This window comes from Doryrhamphus excisus, linkage group LG3 (assembly GCF_037039965.1).
Source record: "Doryrhamphus excisus strain RoL-2023G ecotype Guam linkage group LG3, RoL_Dexc_Guam_v1.1, whole genome shotgun sequence".
NCBI lineage: Eukaryota > Metazoa > Chordata > Actinopteri > Syngnathiformes > Syngnathidae > Doryrhamphus > Doryrhamphus excisus.
The window spans coordinates 25,678,356-25,702,133 of NC_136359.1; the positions used below are offsets into that span (position 1 = coordinate 25,678,356).

Sequence of the window (23,778 nt, forward strand, 5' to 3'; positions counted from 1 at the left end):
TTAGTAAGCCAATAGGATGCAAACTGAGGCAACATTTTGAGCCGATAAACACGCTACGTCGGGCGTATGCTAACCTAGATTCCACTGTACTTTTGCAACTGGGTACGGGTTGGCGTTGCTATTTAGTCTCTATACTGTATCCTTGAACTCTTAATGCTCGACTAAGTGACTCACATTAGTCTTTTGTTTTATGAAATTATTCATGACATGACATGGTCTCTGACTGCTCGCTTGTTTTCAAAAGTTGTCCATTGAAATACTTCTGGTTTCAACTATTGTCTGTTTTTCCAAAGTGACTTACGTTTAGCTGACGTGCTTCAAATTGCATGGACATGTGTTTATTGATATTGGCAGAGACAAAGCAGCATCCCCACCACGGTGGTCCTGTGGTTGAAAAGGTTGTCATCAAGGTGACCGAGAAGCCCATTTTTGCATGGAAAAACTTTGTTGTGTTGTCATTATTCATTTTGAGGGAAAACATAAAGTTGGTCAATTCCATCGAAAATAGTGAAAACAATACATTTGTAAAAAGGTAAAAAGGTAAAAAAAAAGTACTTTTTAATGTTGTTATGATGAATTGTGAGGGCCCAAAAATAAGTGAACCTATTTTTTGGTATGAGGCTGCACCTCAACAAAAAGTGAAAATGAAAAGTATAAATTTGTAAAAAGGCAATAAAGAACAAAAAGTACTTTTTAATAAAAGGTGAACGTGACGAATATAAATTTGCAAACATGTCAAAAAACTATGTTTTTTCATGTTATACATTTTAAGTAAGAAAATAAGTGAATCCATTTTGGAATAAGGCTACCCAACAAGAAAAGTTCAAATAACAAGTCTCAATTTTCAAAATGTCATGTTTTCATGATGCATTTGTAGGAAAAAAGTGACTCCATTATATAATAATAAATAAAGGCTGCACTATAACAAAAAGTCCAAGTGAATACTTTCCAGATAGAACGTAACATTGAGTTTTAAAACTTGTGCCTTTCGCCTGCCCAATTCCAATGAGAAGATCAAATACAGACTTCCCATTGGATCACTGCTTTCCATGTATGAACCAAAATATGGCTCATTTTCCAAAAACTGTTCCCAATTGGGAATCCGGGACATTTTCTGATCTGAAACAAATAAAGCATATCCTTAAAGACACAACTGCCGTATGCATAGATGAACATAAGTATAAGAATATGAATATTTTTGGATTGCCCCAAATTCACGATAGCAGATTTTTGGTCAAAACATTTCCAAAAATTCTTATCTTATCATTCACCATAAGTTGGCAATAGCTCATAAATATGGAATAAAACGGGTCATTCAAACCTGCAATAAAAGCCTGCTGTTCCAGTGATCGAGTCTGGTGCTTGTGTGTCTCACCCAACATGACAGTAACATGTGTAGAATACTACAAATCATCGCAACCTCTTTGAATGCCTTATATTTGGATTGTACTTAATTCAGCCATTTTTATGCTCGGCATATTTTGGCCATATTTTTTTTCTACCACAAAACAGCATGACTTATTCATAAATATGTGAGATTCAAGGTATTATTTTCTTAACATTGTTCCGTAGGTGGATGGATGGTGGCCTAGTGGTTAGCACGTCTGGGAGATCTGGGTTTGAATCTCCGTGCGGCATCTCTGTGTCGTTTTTTCCGGGTACTCCGGTGCGCCGGTTCCTCCCACATTCCCAAAACATGCTAGGTTAATTGGCGACTCCAAATGTCCATAAGTATGAATGTGGGTGGGAGTGGCCTCTCGCCCGAAGACAGCTGGGATAGGCTCCAGCATGCCCCCACGATGGAAGATGGACGGATGTTGTTATGTGTTTATATTGTTAGATTATTGATCATTTTTGTTTGTTCTGAAGTATTGGATTCTAATCAATTGATTGTGAGGACTTTGAAGCTAAAATGAGCGCTATCAGTATCGTTACCCTGTACTTTTGTTGATGAAAACATATAGTCACCTGTTGGGATCCAATCGAAGGACGCTGCATATATATATATATGCATATGTATATATATATATATATATATATATATATATATATACAGTACGTACGGGCGGCAAATGACCACGAATGGGACTTTTATGAAACTCCAAAGAACGTCTTTGTCCTGCTTCGTAACTCCAACTCCCCCACCACCACGAGCCCGACTTTGTCACTTCAGACGTCACCAACATTCTTACCGAGACGCGCACGGCCGCCATCCGTCCGGCCGCCATCCGTCCGGCCGCCATCCGTCCGGCCGCCATCCGGCCTCACACGCACGCTCTCTTGGCGTGCAGCATCTCGATGAGCAAGTTGTTGCAGGGCACCTCGCCGCTCAGATGCATGTAGCACAAGTAGTCCTCCGCCTGCAAGCTGAGGGAGCGCAGCTCCGGCAGGCGCACCACAAGCTGGCTGAACTTCTCCTGGTACTGAGGGTAGGCGGTCAGGGTGTACTCCAGCAGAGCCCCGTTCACCTGCTCCTGGACGCCCTCCACGAATGCCTGGTTCTCCAGCAGCTTCACACCTACAAGAGAAAAGCAGGGCTGCATGACAACACAAACGTGCCTGCTGGGAATAGAAAAAGATCTTTTTAAAAGTGCAATTCCTGTTTGTGTTTGCGTGTGCGTGTGCGTGTGCGCTTTTGTGAGCCCTCCCGTGGACAGCTGAGCCCGTCTTGTAGCTTCCATTCAGACAGTAATTAAATGTTTTGAATCAGTGTTATGAATCATCTTTTCAAAGTGCCTGAGGGCAATTAAATTACCCCTGACAAACCTGACTCTTCAGGATGAGCAAAAGGAGAGTGCGTGCAAAGAAGCCGCCGGTAAAGACAGCAAATATTTTTCAGCGATGGCAAGTGCTCTCCCCATTCAAAAGCTCTTTGTTAGCGTCTTGCCAGCGCTAAACAACACACTTCTGGGAATCTGGGCGCACCGCATCTATGCTCTCTCCATCTGTGCAAGCCGCTACATGAATGTCAGCTCTTCCACAAAATGATGGAGCCATTACTCTTCCTTTGAATGCCATTAGAGGACAATGGAAGAGGTTGTCTTTGTTAATATCCGCTTTTCTGAAGCCCGGGATTTTAATTAAGTCGATTCATTGGAGGTAAAAGGTCAGAAGTGAAAACACTTCAAACCTTATGTACAGCACGCGGACTGTCCCTCTGTCCGACTATTTATCATCTATTCTCTCATTTAGTCCATATATCCGTCAATCCATCCATCCGTACGGGTCCGTTTCAGCAATCATTGTTCTTATTATTATCTGAATGACGGGAAAAATATATGATCATTTTTTTGAAGTTGATACACCCCCATTACCTTGACAATCTTAAAGCAAAATGTGGATTTTAGGATTTCTGGGGATCACAATAGATGAAAATATGAGCTGGAAACCTCATATATTTATATATATAATATTTCAGTATTGAACAAAGCAAAATTTGTTCTCGATGAGAAATCACTCCACACTCTTTATTGCTCTCCGGTTCTACCATATCTTACTTATTGTGGGGAAATATGGGTTAATAACTATAAAGGCAATCTTCACTGGCTAAATGTACTGCAAAAAAGGCCAGTAAGGATAATTCATAATGCCGCCTACGGAGAACATACTAACTCCTTATTTCTAAAATGACAAATACTTCAACTTGCTGATATAGGAAATCAAACAATGCACAACGATGAGCCAATTCAAGAAACAATACAAGCAGTTGATGTTTGCTAAATACAAGGATGAAGAGTCTTGAACCAGTCATGATGTGCTATATATATCACTATATTGACACGCTCTATGGTACCCATTATGGCATATCCCCTCGTACATCGGTACGTGATAAAATAAAAAAAAAACTTAAACTGTATTATAGAAAGCAGGAAGTGAACAAATGTAAGAGTTAGTGATTGTAAAAGTACCAGATGGAGGGGTAGGATTTAATAAGCTTTGCTTCTTCCTACTCCTTTTGGACATGTGGAACTGGGAACTGATTATGGGATGCACTCAATTGGAATCTGATGCATGTTCAAATGAAATAAAACCATTACCATTACCATTACCATTACCATTACCATTACCATTACCATTACCATTACCATTACCATTACCATAGAGTCAACACTACCATTTGCAATAGAAATAAATATAATAAGCTCGTAGTTTTAACTGATCTGACTCGTTCCATTCAGCGTGTTAATAACCACAATGGCAATCCACATATTATTGCATTTTATGTAAATCATGGAATGGGTCACAGGTTGGACATACTGTATTTCATTATATAAGCATACATTTCTATGCATTCAAAGCGCCATTCATTTACTTTATCACACTCTCATCCTGGAAGACATTTATCATCTAATTTTACTATAAAAATAATACACACTCTACACACACATCACGACAGTTTCTATTTTTATATTTTTATATTTTCCAGTGAACATCTTTGCCTTGCTATTCATTTCCAATGCCTTTGGTCTAAATGTGCCGATCTTTTGTTTCCAGGCTGTGGTTCTCCATGAGGGACACAATGTGCTCATCTCTGGACCAGCCAATGTCTTCTCTTGGACTTGGCGAGTAAAATGTGCTCAATGCGTTCAATATCGAATGTCATCATCCATTTTATGCATTTGATTGACATACACTGGCACCTTTTTTTTTACATTTTCCATCGTTCATTCACTCGTCAGCCCCCCCCCCGGTGTGGTGGTAATCTCCAGGCAAACATCGATACACCAGCAACTCACAACAACAGTGGCTGGATGGAGGAAGTGGGAATCAAACCTGGTTGACCTGCTCTTCCTCCTGAGCCACTGCTGCTCACAAAGGATATTCGCAGAGGAAATTAGGACGTCGTTAGGACACGGACGGGGCTTAGTTTGAAGTTTTAAACACTTAAAAACGTACTAATAGAAAGAAATCACATTTGTTCAGAAAGTGGACAAATAACGTTAACTTTTTCATACTTTTTTTATTTTTCATGATCATGTTTTATTCCCATAATATTTTTGACTTAATTCTCATAAGAGAACTTTTTCCTGACCTAATTTGCTAAAATATAAATTGTTTTGTTCTTTTCTATAATATTATGATTGAACTTCATGCAACTAAAGTGATGATATTTTCATCTGTTTTTTTTTCTTTGCTGTTTTTGTTTTGTTTGGTGTCAAATGATATTGTACTGCAGGCCAATAAAAGACTGGTGAATATGTTGTACACCAAGCAGTATTAGATTGCTCACATACAGTATCTGTCAGCATGGACTTATTGATATCATCCTTATTATTATTATTAAGCCGGAATGACAGCATTCATTCATTCATTCATTCATTCATTCATTCATTCATTCATTCATTTTCTACCGCTTATCTTCACGTAGGTGGCGGGGGTGCTGGAGCCTATCCCAGCTGTCTTGGGGCGAGAGGCGGGGTCCACCCTGGACTGGTGGCCAGCCAATCCCAGGGCACATATAGACAAACAACCATTCACACTCACATTCATACCTATGGACAATTTGGAGTGGCCAATTAACCTAGCATGTTTTTGGAATGTGGGAGGAAACCGGAGTACCCGGAGAAAAGCCACGCATGCACGGGGAGAACATGCAAACTCCACACAGAGGGTGGAATCGAACTTGGGTGTCCTAGCTGTGTGGCCTGCACACTAACCACTCGATCGGAAATGACAGCATCATGAAATGATTTCAAACATGAACTCACTGGGGTTGAAAAGGAGGAGGAATTTCAGGCAGGCAATCTCCCTGCGATCCACTTGCAGGACCCGCAACCTCCCCGCCAGCTCCTGTCCTCTTTGCACCAAACTTGTAAGCGTGGCCTCGCCTTGAGCCAGAATCGCCGACATCTCAACCTGCAAGACACGGGAGGCTGCTTCATTCTGGGAATGTTGAGCTGAGCCGGATGTGTTTTCCTGTTTTTCTAGACAACAATCCTCCATATCAACAGGAGCTTTAGCCAACAATGTGATGAGGATCTTCTAAGCCATCACTTTAACCTTGCAAGAGGAGTGAACAAGAGTGCAGGTGTACAGGTATGTCCATGGACTGCTGTAATCAATGAACCCAGTGGCTAATTAACCTAGCATGTTTTTGGAATGGGGGAGGAAACCGGAGTACCCGGAGAAAACCCACGCATGCACGGGGAGAACATGCAAACTCCACACAGAGATGGCCAAGCGGAGAATCGAACCCATCTCCTGACAGTGTGGTCTACATGTTAACCACTCGTCCACCATGCAGCCCCACTATTGACTCATATTAGCCCGAAAATATAGAAAGACTAATTATGTCGTACATGTAATATTGTGGTAGTAATGTTACAGTAATGAGACATGACATTAAATTAGATTAGTCCTCCCATTCTGTGTGGAAGTGGTAGGTCTTTGGCTTCTTACTTTGTCTGAACTCTAATCCATTTGAAACACTTTTTCTGAATAAATAAATAATAATAATAATTATTATTAATAAATAAAGTCTTTAGCTCAATAGGAATGCTACGTTCAAAAGAGCGACAGTCGTCTCTTTTGTCCCTGCAGCAATCGTGTAGCCTGCCCAATACAGTTTAGTGGTGTATCATAAGAATAATAGGAAATAATCATCTCACAGGAATTTGACCTGGAACCAATGAACTATGATAAACAAGGACTGTATAACACATGGTAAGACGTTGTGATATATACGTATATATATAATATTTGACACAGTTGTCAGTGATGTTCTAATTGCAGTTCATTGCAGGTCATGTATGTCTTATATATCATATTTTCCCTTATCATTCATACTATATTGGGTAATACGAGTGGAAAAGTTGACTATAGGGGTGTTATTTCATGTCTAGGGGGCTCTAATAATGTTAAAAAATGTATTTAGAAGGTCCTAAGCAGGTTTTTCAAGCTCTAACTATGACAATATTCCATTTATAAAAAGGGAATCCGACTAATCCTTGGGAATATGTGAAGGATTGGTGTTGCATTGCATTTAAGTGAGTTATTTTGAATATGCCAAATTTGACACAGCAGTCGCTGTTGATGTTGTTGTTGGATGATGGCCCAAATTCATTAGTACTGGCCTGCAACAACCAGTTTTTACTGTCATGCTTGAGTCTTCCGGCGACTGGATATGACCTCCAGTTGTGCTCATCCTCAAACAATGCTGAATTCATTTGTCTGCCGGGAGCCACTATACACATATATATATACGTATATATATATATATATATATATATATATATATAGTGGCTCATCCCAACATTGTTGGGAAAAGGTAAAGATGTGTTTTGTTTGAATGCAAAATATGGAAAGTGCAGTGCGTGCAGGATAAGACAAAGCACAGCCTTCGATAATGTGCCGTGCGGGGGAGCTGTTACCTCTTGGCCGGTGACCAGCAGGATGCTGTCTCCCTTTCCATGTTGCACTTGTCTGAAAATGTGATCCAGGACCAGAAGTTCTGACCAGCAGTTGTGCAGCAGTTTCATTTGATCTCCCACCTCCAGGAAACACCACAAAGACAAGAAAGAGCAGTATTAGTATTAGTATTATTAGTATTAGTATCAGTATCAAGTATTAGTCCGTAGTTGGAGTTTTCTCTTGTTCTGCATAGTGCAAGGCACCGTCATGTGTAAAAGTATTAGGCCACCGCTAGCCTTCTTTTGCTTTCACCTTTCAAAACGGCAGAACCAAGATGCTACATGGTTGCTGCTAAATGGAATCAACTTTAGACGACAGTTCAAACACTTCTGTTGCCCGATATAGTGGACGTAATAAGAGAAAATAAGACAAAACTAGCCTCATTCTCGTGTGTGTGTTGCTGTATTTGTGTCCTGGTGCTTGTGTGTCTCGCATTACCAACCCCTCGTGACCTAGTGACCAATACTACATATCATCACAGCTTGTTTGAATGCCATTTTTATGCTTGGCTTCATTTGGGCAAAAATACATCACATGTGCTTAATTAAGCATATTTGGGAACTATAATAGGCTGTATTTAAACCACAAGCCAGCATGATTTTATTTATTTTATTCATTTTATTTATTTTATTTATTTTATTTATTTTATTTATTTATTTTATTTATTTATTTTATTTATTTATTTTATTTATTTTATTTATTTTATTTATTTTATTTATTTTATTTATTTTTTAGAGTGGGAAGGGAAAGCAATAACGGCGTTACTAACTATTACTGTTAGTCTCTACATTTACATGACACTCTAAATTTACTTTGCCAACAACATCATTTGCGTCGACCTTAGACGTCTTTTATGTAAAAATGTCTTTCTCCAGCAAAAAGGCCCAGACGTTATTCATTTTCATTCGTGATTTGGACATCCTAAAACAACAGCAGCCGTCATGTGACACATAAAAGGGTGCACAGTGATGGCATCACACCAGAGAACGTTTTTTGTGATGACACAAGGGTGAGGGGACACCACGCTAAATCTCCATCTGCAACATCCTGGAACATCACATAACTTCTGGTGATATATTTTGCACTTTTTAATTCCCTGTCACGCCCCCAACATACGCCCGCTGAACGCCATACAAGCGTCCACTGTCACGCCAGCGCTAAATCACCGCCAGATAAACTGGAAGATGAGCGGAGCGTAAAAACAAGATGAGAAGACAAACGGTAAGTCCACTGCAGTATTGACACGTCTTGGAATTAATCAGTGGGCCAACGGGGGCTGGGCGCCGTATTGTCCGTCAAGCGAAGGACACGGCAGCCAGTAATTCTCCGTGGCTCACGTTCATCTGACATGGAGCTGACAGAATGATTGTCCATCTGGATCAAACAATATATCAGCGAGCGAGGAGCCGTACCCATCTGGGACGGCGCCGTGGTGGGGGTCTGGGCTCGGCGGGATAAAGGAAGGGGTTAAGGAAGTAAGAGGTCTCAGCGACCTCCTGTGCTTCCTCTCCAAGAGGAGTTGGACTCCCAGCTGCAAGCGCTGAAAAAGCGCTTCTCCAACGTGAACACGGAGCAAATGTTCTGTTTGAATGACGAACGCTCGCCGTGTTTGTGTTTGTACACCACACTTACACCTTTTACTGCTGGGGGGGGGGGGGGGTCTTCAAGAAGCGGCAGCCATGATCAATATTTCTGAAGGAAAGCTTCCCGTTCTTGCCCGAGATGCCACTTGATGCCACCTAATGGTAGGCTCAGGCCAAATATTGGTTCTGGTGCAGGGGTGTACACAATGTACACACAATGTACACACAATGTACACACAATGGTACAATGATACGCGTCTCCTATTTACTTGGTGAATATCATTTTACATTTGAATTTACTGTAATATTCTGCAAAGTGATTCTATGTTCATCCATTTTCTATGCCACTTGTCCCAATTAGAGTGGCGTCTATGCTGGAGCCTATCCCAGCTGACTTTGGGCAAGAGGCGGGCTACACCCATTTATTTATATATTTCTCACATTATTAACTGAAAACAGGCTTGCCCGCCTCTGCTGGGTCCCTCCAGCAGCACCTCTTCTGAACCCTTGGCATCCCGGAGAGGAGACAAAATGGCGGCACTCGTTCGTCAGCTTGGCACCACTGCTGAAATCAATGAGCATTTCAAAGCCCTGCACCCTCATTGGACAGCCAAACTGGGGCAGTGCCGGGACTCGGGAGTCAGACGTGGTTGCAGAGGGCACGCACGTCACACGTCACACGTCACACGTCACACGTCACACGTCACACGTCACACGTCACACGTCACACGTCACACGTCACACGTCACACGTCACACGTCATCCGTAGCCCAAAACAACAGAAGTGCTACATCGTGTTCACATCCCAAATCCGTACTCCCCAAATTTTGCCCACACTTGCAAGTACAGCCTTAGCGCACTTTTAGCGCAACCTGCCGAGTACCCCCCCCCCCCCCCCCCCCCTCAATGCCACACCAATCTAAAGGTTTTCTACGCGCCACCTTGGTGAGACATTTGGTAGGGTGCACACTTCAATCACTTATATGGCAGACATGCTGGTTTGAAAAATGAATGGACCGCCTGATGTCAACTTTGATGAACTGCATTTAGCTCGTTAGGGTGCGACTACACGCATTTTTATCGCATTTTTTGGCAGAAAAACATATAAGGAGTTGGGCTGTATGCCGTCTGAAGGAAATAATGTATGACAAAGCAACCAATCACATTGTGCTCGTCACGCAATGTAAGAGGGTTTGTAGGCAGGAGCAAGCCAGTGTAGCGGACAGAATTCCAATGTTGTGTTATTTCTACTTGTGGCGTCTGGCTTGAGGACCTCCTGTTGGTGCGTCAAAGTGGACATTTTGACTCGCTGTTTTGTGCGTACTTGGTCTGCGGTATATTCGCCATCATTTTCTTTCACACAGGCTTCTGGCTTCTTATGAGTCCAGGCGTTGGTACATTTGATTTGTCAGACCAACTCCCGCATCTTCCCATCTGACTGTATCCGCACACAACGCTGATGTTGCTGAGCGCGTACACTTCATCTCCAACATCTGCCGTGTTCAACAGGTGAATGGAAGGTCAAACCCAAGGCATGACAAAGGCCGCCTTTGAGGAACCGCGGCAATCAATAGTGCACAATTTAACAACAATGTAGCCGAGTGGAGAGCCGAGGCTGACATTCCCGTGTTATCGAGTGCATGGAATGTAATTATCCAGCGCCGGGAAGCAGCTCCGTCTGCACAGCTTTGTCTTCACTCAACGGCCACACAGTATATCACTCACATTTTCACAAGAAATACTTTCTTTCACGCGCACCTGCCTGCACGAACAATAACGTGGACGACACAAATTGAGATGAAATGTAAATATTACTTCTATTTGCAGAGCGTATGATCGTGTTTTCATGGGCAGGATGTTAATTTCGCTTCTGTTTCTATTAAATGGGAAATGGAGAGCATTTTTTAACCTTTAAGGATACTTCTACTTCATCATGGGAGGACGGAGGATCGAACCACCAACCACGTCAGCCATGTTTTTACTCTTTTTTTACATTTTTTTGATTTTTCAAATATGTAATTTAATATCAATGATTTCAGATTTAATATTAACATAGGCACCCAAAACAACGCTTCACTGTGAAACGAACCCACGAATAATTCACTCCTCAGTCACACAATGGTGGTGGTGGTAGGCTACATCTGTAGACACAGCTGCTCTTTCCTCATTCACATTCATACACCAGTGGGGGCAACTTCAACTTTCATCTTAAATGATTTGATGGATTTATTTCCATAATATTATAACTTTTCCCCCAACCGAATCTTCCAAAAATTACAATTTCATTTTGTTTGTCCATTTATCATAACAATACCACTTTTCAATATTTCATCTCGATGCTAATAAAATTACATTCCTCATAAATTGTCATGAAATTTCTCATTATAATACATTTTACAACTCTAATCTGTTTTTTTCAATACTGCTGTTTTTCCCCCAACTCATTACAATGTTCTTCTTGTAATTATTTTGACTTCTTTCCAATCATATTTCAAACTTTCTGCACAAACAAATTTGAACTTTAACTTTATTCATTGTTTTCTTGGTTTCTCATAATATTACAACTTTTTGTCTCTTAATATTTTGCTTTTATTGGTGTAAAAATGTTTGTGGACACCCCTCCCCTAAATCATAGGAGTATATGGTGGAGCCAAATGGCTATGGTGTATAGTGTCTTGATTCCCTTTGTCAAGTCTTTGGCAAAAATATATTCTTTAAAATCATCGTGTTTTGTGGTTGAAAGCTGCCTCTTATTAGTGAAATAATATAGCTTCCATGAAATTAAAGAGAATGATTGACAAGCATGAAAATGGCTAAATGAAGTCGCCCATTGGAATGAATGAATGAATGAATGACTAAATGAAGTCAAATCCAAATATGCAGCACTCAGAAGACACATTCAAACATGTGATGGTCACTGGGTGTCAGTGATGTTACTGTCATGTTGGCTGAGACACACAAGCACCAGACTTGACGGGCTTTTATTGCTGCTTTGAACAGTTACCGTCATCTCTAACACAGACTACTGCTCTGAACGCTGAAGCACCAAGGTCACTTCTTGTTCGAGCACAGGTCTTATTTATGTCTGATACGTCTTATTTCCTTGTGCTGTGTCTATTGTCTATTATCGGGTCTACTTCTGCTATGTATATTACATCTTTGAATGTGTAAAGGTTGCTATAGGGGTGTTATTTCATACCTGAGGGCTCTGATAATACAAACTGGATAGGTCATAAACGGGTTTTCTATGCTCTAACTACAAAAATATTTGATTCATAAATAATTCACTTATCACGGTCGGGTCTGGAACCAATTAACTGCAATATGGCTGTATTGGTAAATTATTCACAAATACGTTTGTTGATAAAAATATTATTTTTGTTGGAAATGTATGTCCTGTGTTCAACAAGATTTAAGGCAAAATCACAATGTTCAAAAGCATCAATGTCAGTATTGTTATTAGCAATATTGGGTTTGTACTAACTTCATATGGCATATCATAATTTAAAGTATACCCTACCCCTACTAAATAGTAAAAAAACATTGCAAGACTGGAGCGAATATTGGGAATTATTAGTATCAAAGGACATCCAACCAAAAAGTAATTGATCCATAGAAATCCATAGAAAACAATAATACTCTAGAGTACGTACTCATAATACATACTACATAATACATACTCATTATCCAGCATTTGCGACCCTGCAAATTTGCAGATGTTTGATCGGGAGTGGAAAAAAATAATTATCTACTGAATTAGCAGGTTTCTGATTAATTTATCATGATTAATCACATTTGAATGGAACAGCAACGCCAGACCCCATCAGCAAGGCATTTTTTACTGAGATAGATCGATCAATGCCTTCAAAACATTTTTCATTTGTCAGACATGGACTTACTGATCTTGGCTCGAACGCCATCATCTGGTGTGGGACTGGCGACGCGGCCCACTAATGTTGGCTCCGTGCTTAGCATTGAGGTGATTAGTCGGAAAGGTGCTTTGGTCATTTTGCAAATTGAGTGGTCCCTCGTTGATCAGGGTCAATTGCTTGCAGACTTTCTCCAAAGTTAGATTTTATGTTAATAAATGGAATATTTTGGTGACTTTTTAATGACAGTTTTTACCATTATTAGAGCTGTCTATACATGAAATAACACCCCTATAATGACCTCAATCCAATACTTTATTTACACCACATTGCTCAAATGGCTACGGGATCACTGCAGGGACACAAAAGATGGCTGGCACTTTAAACAACAGAAAGGGTTTCAGATGGAGTGGCGAAGAAGGACAAAGTAAGAATACCACTTCCACACAGAGTGGGAGGAGAGCTTTTTTTTACTATGTCATGTCGGACCTGTCATGGCTGACTCATCTAATGTCTCATCAGTGTAACATTACTGACGCCTAGTGACCAGAATATCACATAAAACTTGTCTCTCAATACATTTGGACCAATAATAGTCCATAGCAACCACGTGTAAAAGGTCATTTATGAATGAATTAATTTAGTAACAACCGCACTACCGCATTATCGCATTACCCAATATAGTTGACAAAATAAGAAAAAATAAGACATAAATAAGACTCATGTTTATTGCTGGAACTGTGTTCCGTTGCTCGGGGACCTGAGTGGGTGATGGACAGGAAGTGACGTCAGGGGTTGAGAGTTGAGTTTTAGCTTAGAGATTACTCTGCCTGTTGTAAGATCAGTCAAACCTGCAATAAAAGCCTGTGGTTCTGGCGATCAAGTCTGGTGCTTGTGTGTCTCATCCAACGTTACAGTAACATTACTGGCTCCTCACACACGTATTAAACGCACGTGAAGTATATTGTAAAAGTTACTGTTGCGTCTCACAGCAACCATGGTGCGTTCAAGGATTGCCAAACAATTGTGATAAGAGACGCATAAAGAAGGAAATGGGCAAAAAATGAGAAAAAAATACATATAAGTCACATAAGTTGATGTTTACGTTGTCAATTTTCAGTGGTCCAGGAGTGATAGGAGTCGCTGCCCATAGCGCCCCCTCGTGGCTGCCAATGTATTAAAAAAACATATACTATTAGTCATATTGTAGGAGGAGCCAAACCATGAAAAAAACAGGCCACTTATTATCCGGAAAATGCGTAAATGCTCTATGCTTCAATTCAAAGTACATTTGTGGTATGAAGCACAAAATAGTGTACTCATAGTATGTACGTGACGCACGTAGATAAGTGTGGTGCGGAAGAACCGGACACCTTTGGAATGAAGTAGGAAAGACAAAAATAGACAAAAGGTACACTTATCATAAGCATCAACTACATTGTTATTTCCCTCCTCTTTTCAGTTCATTTGAGCACAATGGCCACAATAACGGACATTTCCTTTTCCAGAGAGAAGTGAGAAGGTGCCGGAGCACTGCTGGTATTTTTTAATTGTCATTTATACACTGGTACCTTGAGCCTTGAGGTTTTGTTTGTTTTGTTTTTTTTAGATGCAAGCCGTCTCTGGGCTGATGTTTTTCTTTGAACTGCGACCTGAAATTTAGTTTACCAACTGCTAGTTACGGGCAGGCATAGCCGAGGACAGCTATTTGGTGCCTTGTGTCAATGTGGCCATGAAATGAATACGAGAATGTTAAAGATAGCATTAACAGCGCGCTAGCTCGTCACCGGGAAAGATTTTCAACACATCAGCGAAACATATACATCATATCAATCCATTTGACCTTATTTATTATATATCATGTGAAACTAAGAGAGGACAAAAGATGAATTAAAGGCAGGAATTGAATACAGTGCCACCGTCCACCAGCATGAGCCCGGACTTTGTTTTTGAAAGAGGTAGTGTACAAATGTACACGTTAACACTCAATAATGTCATCAGATCTTACCTCCATGCATTCCCACATAGCATTAGCATTTGGAAGAAAAAGGGGAATAGAGAATAGACGGAATAGTCTATCTGTGCAGCCTGGGTGCGTTCAAGGACTGTCGAACAAAGTGGGACCACCAGAGATTTACATCCCGACTTATTATAGCGAAAAATGTCTTTCTATCTGTAATGAATTATGATTCATTACAAGTTAACTTTGGGCATCATGTGATTAATCACGATTAAACAGATTAATCGATTGACAGCCTTTATATTTATACACACATATATATGTCACTTTAAAATAGACAAAAATACGCATTTATAATATTTGTTTTTTTTATAATTTTAACAATGCAATAATGAATATTTTAGAGTGATATAATAGGTGCATTTTTGTGTCCACACTTTAATGACAGCCTACACAATAGAAATGAATTATAAAGAATAGCAAAGCACAAATAGCTACAGACACCAAAAGCTCCTTCATAACAGAAGCAGCGTATTATTTGGACTTATTTTATTTTGCATACTGTACACTGTACAGTATGTTAACGATATACTGTACAGTGTACAGTATATCGTTAACACACCAGCAATGCTTTCATTTGGCATTTTTTGATGTAGCCTGTGTCCACAGATAGAATTTGTTAAATATCATATAAGCACATCATGAGAATTTTTACTAAATGAGAACTAAACGGACTCAGGTCCAAGGCCTGTTTCTTCTTTAATTCATATGAAATATGCATTTGGGGGGATTTTGGATTTAGTTTTTGGCCGAGTGACAGCTTGCAGAAGTTGTGGTTCCCTTTTTGACCGACACAATCATACTATATTATTATGATATATATATATATATGTATGATATATGAGTGTGAATTGCTGTAATTTAAGGTTCATTTTAGTGGAGTCATGGCCCCCACATTTGGATATTTGTAGTACTTTTTTTTACTGCAGGGTCGTACTATGGTAGTAGGATTATTATCAGGTTATTGGACACCCTGGTATATTATCTGGTATATTATCCGGTATATTATCTGGTATATTATCTGGTATATTATCTGGTATATTATCCGGTATATTACGCTATTTTATTTGTCACTTTACGCACACATGGAATGACAATTGGATTTCTGTGATTATTATTATTATTATGAATAATATTGTGATTATTATTTCAACAGTGGACGCGGTCATGCACGCCAGACACTCACCCGGAGCTCCTTGAAGAAACTGCAGCTGCGAGCCCACTCCACGATGGAGAAGAGGGTCTGGTCCGCCATCCGACACATGAGGCTGAAGGCGCCGGGCTTATCCAGGCGGCCTCGGCCGCTCTGCTCCTGCTGCAGATGGGCCACGATCTTGTTCTGGACCGCCAGCTCGTCCGGGTCGCAACGCAGCATCTCAGCCACCAGCGGCGGCAGGCTGGGGGGCTGCGGCGAGCCCGAGGGGTACATGTCCGGGTAGGCGTAGGCCGGCAGGGACTCCGGGGAGCTGGTGTAGTCGGGGCACTCGGCCTTGATGGCCCTGGTGGGGAAGCCGGGGTACTGGTACTCGCTACCGAGGGACACGTGGGGTTGCATGGACAAGGAGGGGGGGCCGTAGAGGTTGGCCTCGTAGTCCGTGGGGGTGATGGAGCCGGGGGTGGAGGGTAGGATGTTCTTGGGGAGGGGGGGCATGCTGTGCAGGGTCCCGGTGAAGCCGAAGTCGGCGTGCAGAGGAGAAGCGGGTGGATGAGCCGCCGTCTCCAGCTTGAAGCCGTTGGATCGAATCAAAGCCTTCTTCTGCTGCTTCAAGGCCCGGTCCCTCTTGTACATGGGCCCGAACTTATTCCTCCCCCCGCGCATGCGGTCCGCGCGCACGGCTGTCAGAATAAACACACAAAAAAACAAAAAAACTCAACTCTCATCTCGATTCAACAAAGCTCCAAAATCTCATCTTTGGCAGCCATCGACACACCGGATCATCTTTGCTTCCTTTTTTAGGGATGAGGAGATTCCCCGGAGTCTTCACTCCTTTTTCTAGTCTAAATAGAGCTTTTGATTTAAAGCATGGGAGTCTCCGGGCTTTTATCAGCAAGTCCCAGAATGTGTCCTTTTTCGAGCTGGGGGAGAAAGAAACAGGTGCTTTCTTGCATGCTGTCCGGGAAGGATCCCAGATCCTATGAGAATAGGAAGTGCTGATGGAGATCCGGCCAACAAACCAAGGCTTTTTTTTTAATCAGGGGGGCTTTCATTGGGAAATTATCCTGCATGGGAACATTTGATGTACGTGCACTTTATTTGCTTTGATGTACGTGCACTTTATTTGCTTTCATTGGGAAATTATCCTGCATGGGAACATTTGATGTACGTGCACTTTATTTGCTTCTAATTAATTGGAAGGTTGTGCATGCAAGATTGGTACAAATAATATATTGTAGCGACCCTGACGTGTTCGTGTTGACACCTTGAGTGTCTGACCTTTCCGGGTGACTGTGAATGCACCAGGTGCGGGGGGCGTGGCGTGTCCAGGAAGCACGTCGGGTTGCTGGCTGTGGTTTTAGCGGCGTGGTTACGGCGGACATTAGCCATTATTGTTGTGCAATAAAAAGCTTGTTGTCATTTCCGACGACGCTACAATATATATTAGCTTGGTAACACCCTATTAAAACATTATCGTTTTAAATGAGCTTCCATGGCCATAGAAACGGTGACCCTGCCATTAAGAAGCCATAACTCCATGGTCACGTGGCTGTCACATGACAACCACCCCTCAAAAAGACGTGAAAATGTCCATTTCTACGCCCGGCGACGAGGACAAAATAAAGGAAAAAAATGTAGCAAAAAAAAAATACCTTCGAGTCGCATCCCCACGTTGAGACATTTTTGGAAGCGGCAGAAAGGACACCGCTTCCGCTGGGTCTTGTCGATTTTGCACTCCTGGTTCTCAGCGCAGGCGTATCTCTTGTTGTTCTGCACTGTCCTTTTGAAGAAGCCCTGGAACACAACATTTCATGCTCTAGTTGCCGTTATTTCTTCTGAAATGATTATTGATATTGATATTCCACGCGTGTGTATATATTTATATATTGATTATATTGATGTACTTTTTATTTGTTTAGTTTACCTTGCAGCTCTCGCAGGTGAGAAGCCCATAGTGATAGCCGGACACTTTGTCTCCACACACAGGACACAACTCTTCCAGGTCATCATCATATGTGTATTCCATAACCTTCAGAGTAACAACTGCACACACACGCACACGCACACGCACACACGCACACACCAAGGCCATTCCGAGCGTGAGTGCACAATATCAAGGACGCATTTTAAGTGCATGCAGGTCAGGAGTCACAAATGTGTGTTTGATTTATTTGACTGTTCTGTATTAAAAACAACCAATAGGGATTATTAATCAACGGTGCTTTTGAAATGTATTTACCCCTAAAAAATATGCAATGCAGATTAAATCCAAAATGTATTTTTTTTGTTTGTCCTACGGCGCATTAAATATATACATTTGGACGTAATTCGCACAGTTAAATATATCATTTATTCGATCTTGTACAAATCCTATAAAAAAATCGAATAAATTATAAATCATTTTCCAAATTGAAATTATAAGTAGCCTATAATAATAAATCACGCCTTGAATGACATACAGTATTTAGCGTCAAACAGCAACAGGTTGACTTTATAAAAAGTCAACACTGTAATTTCATATTAATATTATTTTTGATCATTATTTTATTATCATTATAATTTTATGTTTTTTTTTTACATTAATTTACCTCATTTATTAGGTTTAGTCGCAATCAAAATGGTGCAGTTTTTCAAGGAGGAGAATGAAGCTGTGGCAAATATGAAATGTGATTCCTGAAAGAAATGAAAAGTAGCCATTCCTACCGTGAGCCTTGTCTCCCAGCATCTGAAGAGCAGCCGGTCAGTGATGATCGTCCAGATATGAAATTAGGGCTGTAGACGTTGCCGCAGCCTTGCATGTGCCGCAAAGACCACGAAGAGAAGTACAAAAAAATCAAAGATTGCTTGCCGCAGCGTGTTGATGAGCACCGTGGAGCTGAAAGAGTGGAACTACCTCAGCCTCCTCGCTCTTTACTGCCTTGCTCTTATCGCAAACTTGGCTGCTCGGCTGCTATTGGTGCGCGGGGGTCACGTGACAGACGCCTGGCTGCCGACTGAAAAAATGTCTGGGCAGAATTGATGCATGCTTGAAAAGTATTGCTTCCATTTCTTATACAACCAAGACTTATTTTATTACACCCTGGCTGGCGTTGTTCATAAACTGAAAATAGAAAATTGCAATGACATATTACAATTACACAATGTATAATCCACTAATCCTCCTTCTTCATGTCTCATATTTCATTTAATGTATATAGAATATTCCCCAGGGGCCCAAAAATATCAAGCTGCGGTCGCAAAAGGCACCCATGCCACTCTTTGGACAAACCCTGGTGTAGCCTTTGGACTGTATGTTCAAATTATATACACACACACAAATGAAATTCAATGTCCATGGCACACTTGCTGTCTGTGTTTAAACGACAATAACAAGTGGCTGAATAAAGAAAAATAATAAAGATAATAATAATAAAGAATAATAATAAAAACATTCTAATAAAGAATAAATAATAAAATACCTAATAATAAAATATAAATACAATATTTTTATTTATTCTTTTCTTTTATTTATTCATATTTATATAATAAAAATGCACAAGTTACATTACAATACAGCGATTAATACATGAAGAAATGAATTTAGGAGTAAAAGCAGACACAACCATCGTATAATGTGTAAACAATACATGCAGGATATAGACTAAGCAATGACTTATTAAAGAATGCACATGCAAGATAAATTATACCTTGCCAAATCCACGTTTTTGTACATGTGAACATATAGTATAAACCATGTGGGAGACAGATCCTTTTTAAAGGGTGCAGATAGATATTGTTGCTATCTATTGAGAATGTGTAGGCTGCCGAGGGTCATTGTGTGGACAGTGGAAGCATGGACAAACCTGAAGGTCCTCAACACTCTTAAATTGTATAACGAAAATACCAAAACGTAAATGAGAAAGGAAGATTCAATACTCACAGTCATCACATATCGCATATTTTAGTAATAGAAATGCCTCAAAAATAGTTTTGCTTTGCTATATTTGTTTGTGTTGTGCAGACTTTGACTTTGACTTTACTGTATTCTTTTTACTCAATACGCATTCCCAGTGAGCATCGTCGAGACTCGTTGCTGTTCGGTTCTTTTCGGCAGCCAATGGCTGTGACAAATAATCAGACGCCGCTCGCCAATCAATTCAAGGAAGACCAAAGAGAAGGCGTGTGATTGGTTGCTTTTGTGAGGCGCCAATATAAACAGGAAGTGACGGCCCGGTTTGCGGACAGCAATCACGCCACAAGTACAACAGCATTTAACGTTACGCTTCCACGATGTGACTTTTTTGATTTTATTCGACTGATATATTTTGTTGATTGAGTTTAAGTCAACTAGTAGTTACAGCGCCACCTTAAATGTGTTGTCCTTTCTTCCCAACAGGCTGGTAAAGCCAAGTGAAGGCACAACTTTATTTTATGTTGACCTAAGGCTAATTAAATGAACAAGCACTTTTTTAAAAGGTTCAACTTGACTGTTCTCTACCGACAATTTACATGTACTGATCCCATACCAATTTAACATTAAATGTAGCATAATGTGGCAATATCAACAAAGTCATGAAATTATTACCTTTGATTGCACAAGATTGCGAAATAAGTAAATGCAAGCATCATTGATGAAATATTGATTTCAGCTTGGGGGTTTGTGTTAAATAGTGCAACATTTGCATACACACACACATACTCAAATGTTATGTTAAATATACTGTTCAATGATATTAAAACCAATTTATCACCACCCAGGCAAACAAACTTCCAACATTTTAACTTACAGTGGCAGATGAACACGTGCTATTGCTAACACTGCTAACACTGCTAAAATATTGCTAATTGCTAACAATTTCAGGCACTCTTGGAGTGACATTGGGGACAGCCAATCACACGCTAGTAAAAAAAAATAAACCCAGCTGAGCCAATCGATGAGCTTGTGGGCAGTCTAAGGAGAAACAAGCTTGCTAGATTGTCCTTCTCTGCTGAGTCCAAGTTCCTCACCAATCTCCTTTCATGTTAATGCTTTTGGACAGAAAATATTTCAGGGGACAAAAACTGCCTTTTGACAAAACACAGGGGACAAGTTCTCCATTCCCCTCCCAAAAATTGAAATCAGAAGTTCACGTCATGTCACGTGACTAAACTTCCCCAAGATGGCAGTGTGTCAGGTAAGCTAGCTCTTTTCCAAAAGATTATTTCTGCCTTTAACCGAAGTTGCACATTTCCTGCAATGAAAAAGAATAAATTATAAGGTTTTAATAAATAAATACAAATGTAAACTGCTTAGATAAAGTGAATCTTGTGCTTTGAGCCTGCAAGGGAAAGACAAACTTAATGCAGCAAGCACCTTGAAACATAAAAAAAAAAAACCAGGCAATAAACGCTGATATGATGAATTAGTCTGTACTTTGGGAGGCTACAGAATGCTCTCTGCAGACGAAAATCCGAGTAAAAGTACAGTTGTCATTTTGGTGTAGTTCTCCATCGAGTAGTCTGTCCATTCATTGTGTCACGTGTCCATTGCCGTAGCATCAAATGGCACATATCAACACAGCACCAAAAATGTCGATATTTGACTCAGTCTTCCCCTCCCACAGCTGGACGAGGACATTCTCCGTCCGTTTTGGTTGACTATTGGAATTATTCGAGGAGATTCATCTCCAAAACACTCCGCTTCTCACATTTAAAGTATGGGAAATAGTTTGGAGAAATAAATACAGTAATCCATTTATCACGGTTAATTGATTCCAGACCTGGTCGTGATAAGTGAATTTCCATGAAGTAGGATTCCATCCATCCCTTTTCCGTGATGTTTATTCTCACTAGGTCGTGGGAGCCTATCCCAACTGACTTTGGACGAGAAGCGTGGTGCACCCTGGTCTGGTCGCCAGCCAATCACAGGACAATCATTCACCCTCAAATTCATACCTATGGACAATTTGGAGTCTCCACAACAGGAGCCCTGTTCCGGGTTATTTTGCCTGCTGTAAGATCATTCAAACTTGCAACAAAAGCCTGTTGTTCCAGCAGTCTGGTCTGGTGTTTGCGTGTCTCTCCGAACATTACAGCAGCATTACTGACACCTAGTGACCAGTGTAGAATACTACATATGATTGTAATGTTTTTGAACGTGTCTTTTGAATACCTCACATTTGTATCTGACTTCATTTAGCCATGTTTATGCCTGAAAATGCCTAACCAGGCCAAAAATGTCAAGTTTGCATCAATATGCATCTTTTTTGGCTCATAATAGGCCACGTTCAAACAGAAAACATTAATTGTGATTTTGAAAAATCAAAATAGACATGAAATTCCAAGCCTGAAGCGGCAAGGGATTACTGTACTATTTTATATGATGATTTTATATGATGACTTTGATGTTCTTCCCGTGAAGAGGACTTAAGGCACATTACAACAGATAGACCTGAAGATATTATTTCAGCATTGAAGCCATCTCATATGCCGCCCCCGTCAGGATCCTCCTCCTAAGAAAGTTGCCATCAGACTGTTTGCTCAGCAGAAGTTGCGAAGACGTAATGAGGGAGAGAAGTATATCTAGCAATCTGTCTCACCCCTGACCTCCTGGAGTCACGGCAAGGTCCTCAATTAGTCTAAATGTACACCCTCGGCTAATGGGAGAAAATAAGAGGAGGGGGTCCCAATCACTCGGCCCAAGAAAAATTGCCTATCTGCTGTTTGTCTCTAGCATGATTTTGTTTTGCGAGTGTGCTGTGGCTACAGGTCAGTGGAGCTCCAGAGTCAGACAAGCTCTGTCTCTGTCTCAGAGATATATTTGTACAATAAATAAAGGGGTAGGGATAAGGCCGGGCTCGTGTTTTGACTTCATCATATTTTTTCTTTATCGTATACCAACCACCCATCCAACAGTCCAACATTCCGATTGAAAATGAGTGCATATGCCATATGTCCATTCAACTCATTCAGGACATTTAGACGAACATTTGCCCACATCCCAAAAATCCCCACTTTTCTCCCAATTCCAGATTTTACCACCACAAATGCCCTTTGATTAAAAACAATGTCTTAACTTCCCCATTTCTCAAATGACCGTCCCACGTCAAAACATTCAGCTCGTTCAAAACATCCAGGCTATCCTGCAGCACCTCAAGCTTAGAATTTTGCCAATTTCAAAAGTATATGAATAAATGAATAAACATTTTCAAATGATTCACAAGATGCATTCAAAGACATTGTGATGATACTATGTAGTATTCTGCAATGGTCACTAGGTGTCAGGACTTCTACTGTAATTTCGGGTGCTCGAGACACACAAGCACCAGACTTGATTGCAGTAACAACAGGCATTTATTGCAGAGGTGATGATGAATGATCCCACAACAGGCATTCTCAAAAATCTCAAATAAAAAAGACGGGCTACGCAAAGCTAAACCCCAACTATGAACCCCCAACGTCACCACCCATCTGTCTTTCAGGTCCCGTAGGAGTTTGTAGTAAATGCATGAGTACCGTCCTTACTGATGTCAGAAATGGCTTATTACCTCTGCCAAGCACAGCGGGGAGGTTATGTTTTTGCTGGTTTATCTGTTTGGTTGTGTTCAAAATAACTTGAACATTTCTGAATGGATGTGGACAACATTGTTAGGAATTGTCGGAAATGAGATACGGAAGAACTAATGAAATTCTCTGTCTCATCGTCTGTCTCGCCGTGTGGAACCAGGACTTTAACATTGCTAGACCATTTTTGGCATTTGGACATAAAAATGGTCAGAGGAC

At 40.7% G+C, this 23,778-nt stretch overlaps 1 protein-coding gene across 1 annotated transcript; it reads right to left on the reverse strand.

Moving 5' to 3' along the window:
• Positions 1 to 2,254: 2,254 nt before the first annotated feature.
• Positions 2,255 to 18,873, reverse strand: LOC131128204 (nuclear receptor subfamily 5 group A member 2-like). The gene is made up of 7 exons (XM_058070834.2): positions 18,742 to 18,873; positions 17,963 to 18,081; positions 17,691 to 17,832; positions 16,069 to 16,718; positions 7,371 to 7,490; positions 5,709 to 5,856; positions 2,255 to 2,518 (listed from the first exon to the last, which is right to left on the reverse strand). The coding sequence occupies exons 1-7, from the start codon at positions 18,761 to 18,763 to the stop codon at positions 2,265 to 2,267; spliced, it is 1,455 nt and encodes a 484-aa protein (XP_057926817.2). The 5' UTR covers positions 18,764 to 18,873; the 3' UTR covers positions 2,255 to 2,264.
• Positions 18,874 to 23,778: the final 4,905 nt, after the last annotated feature.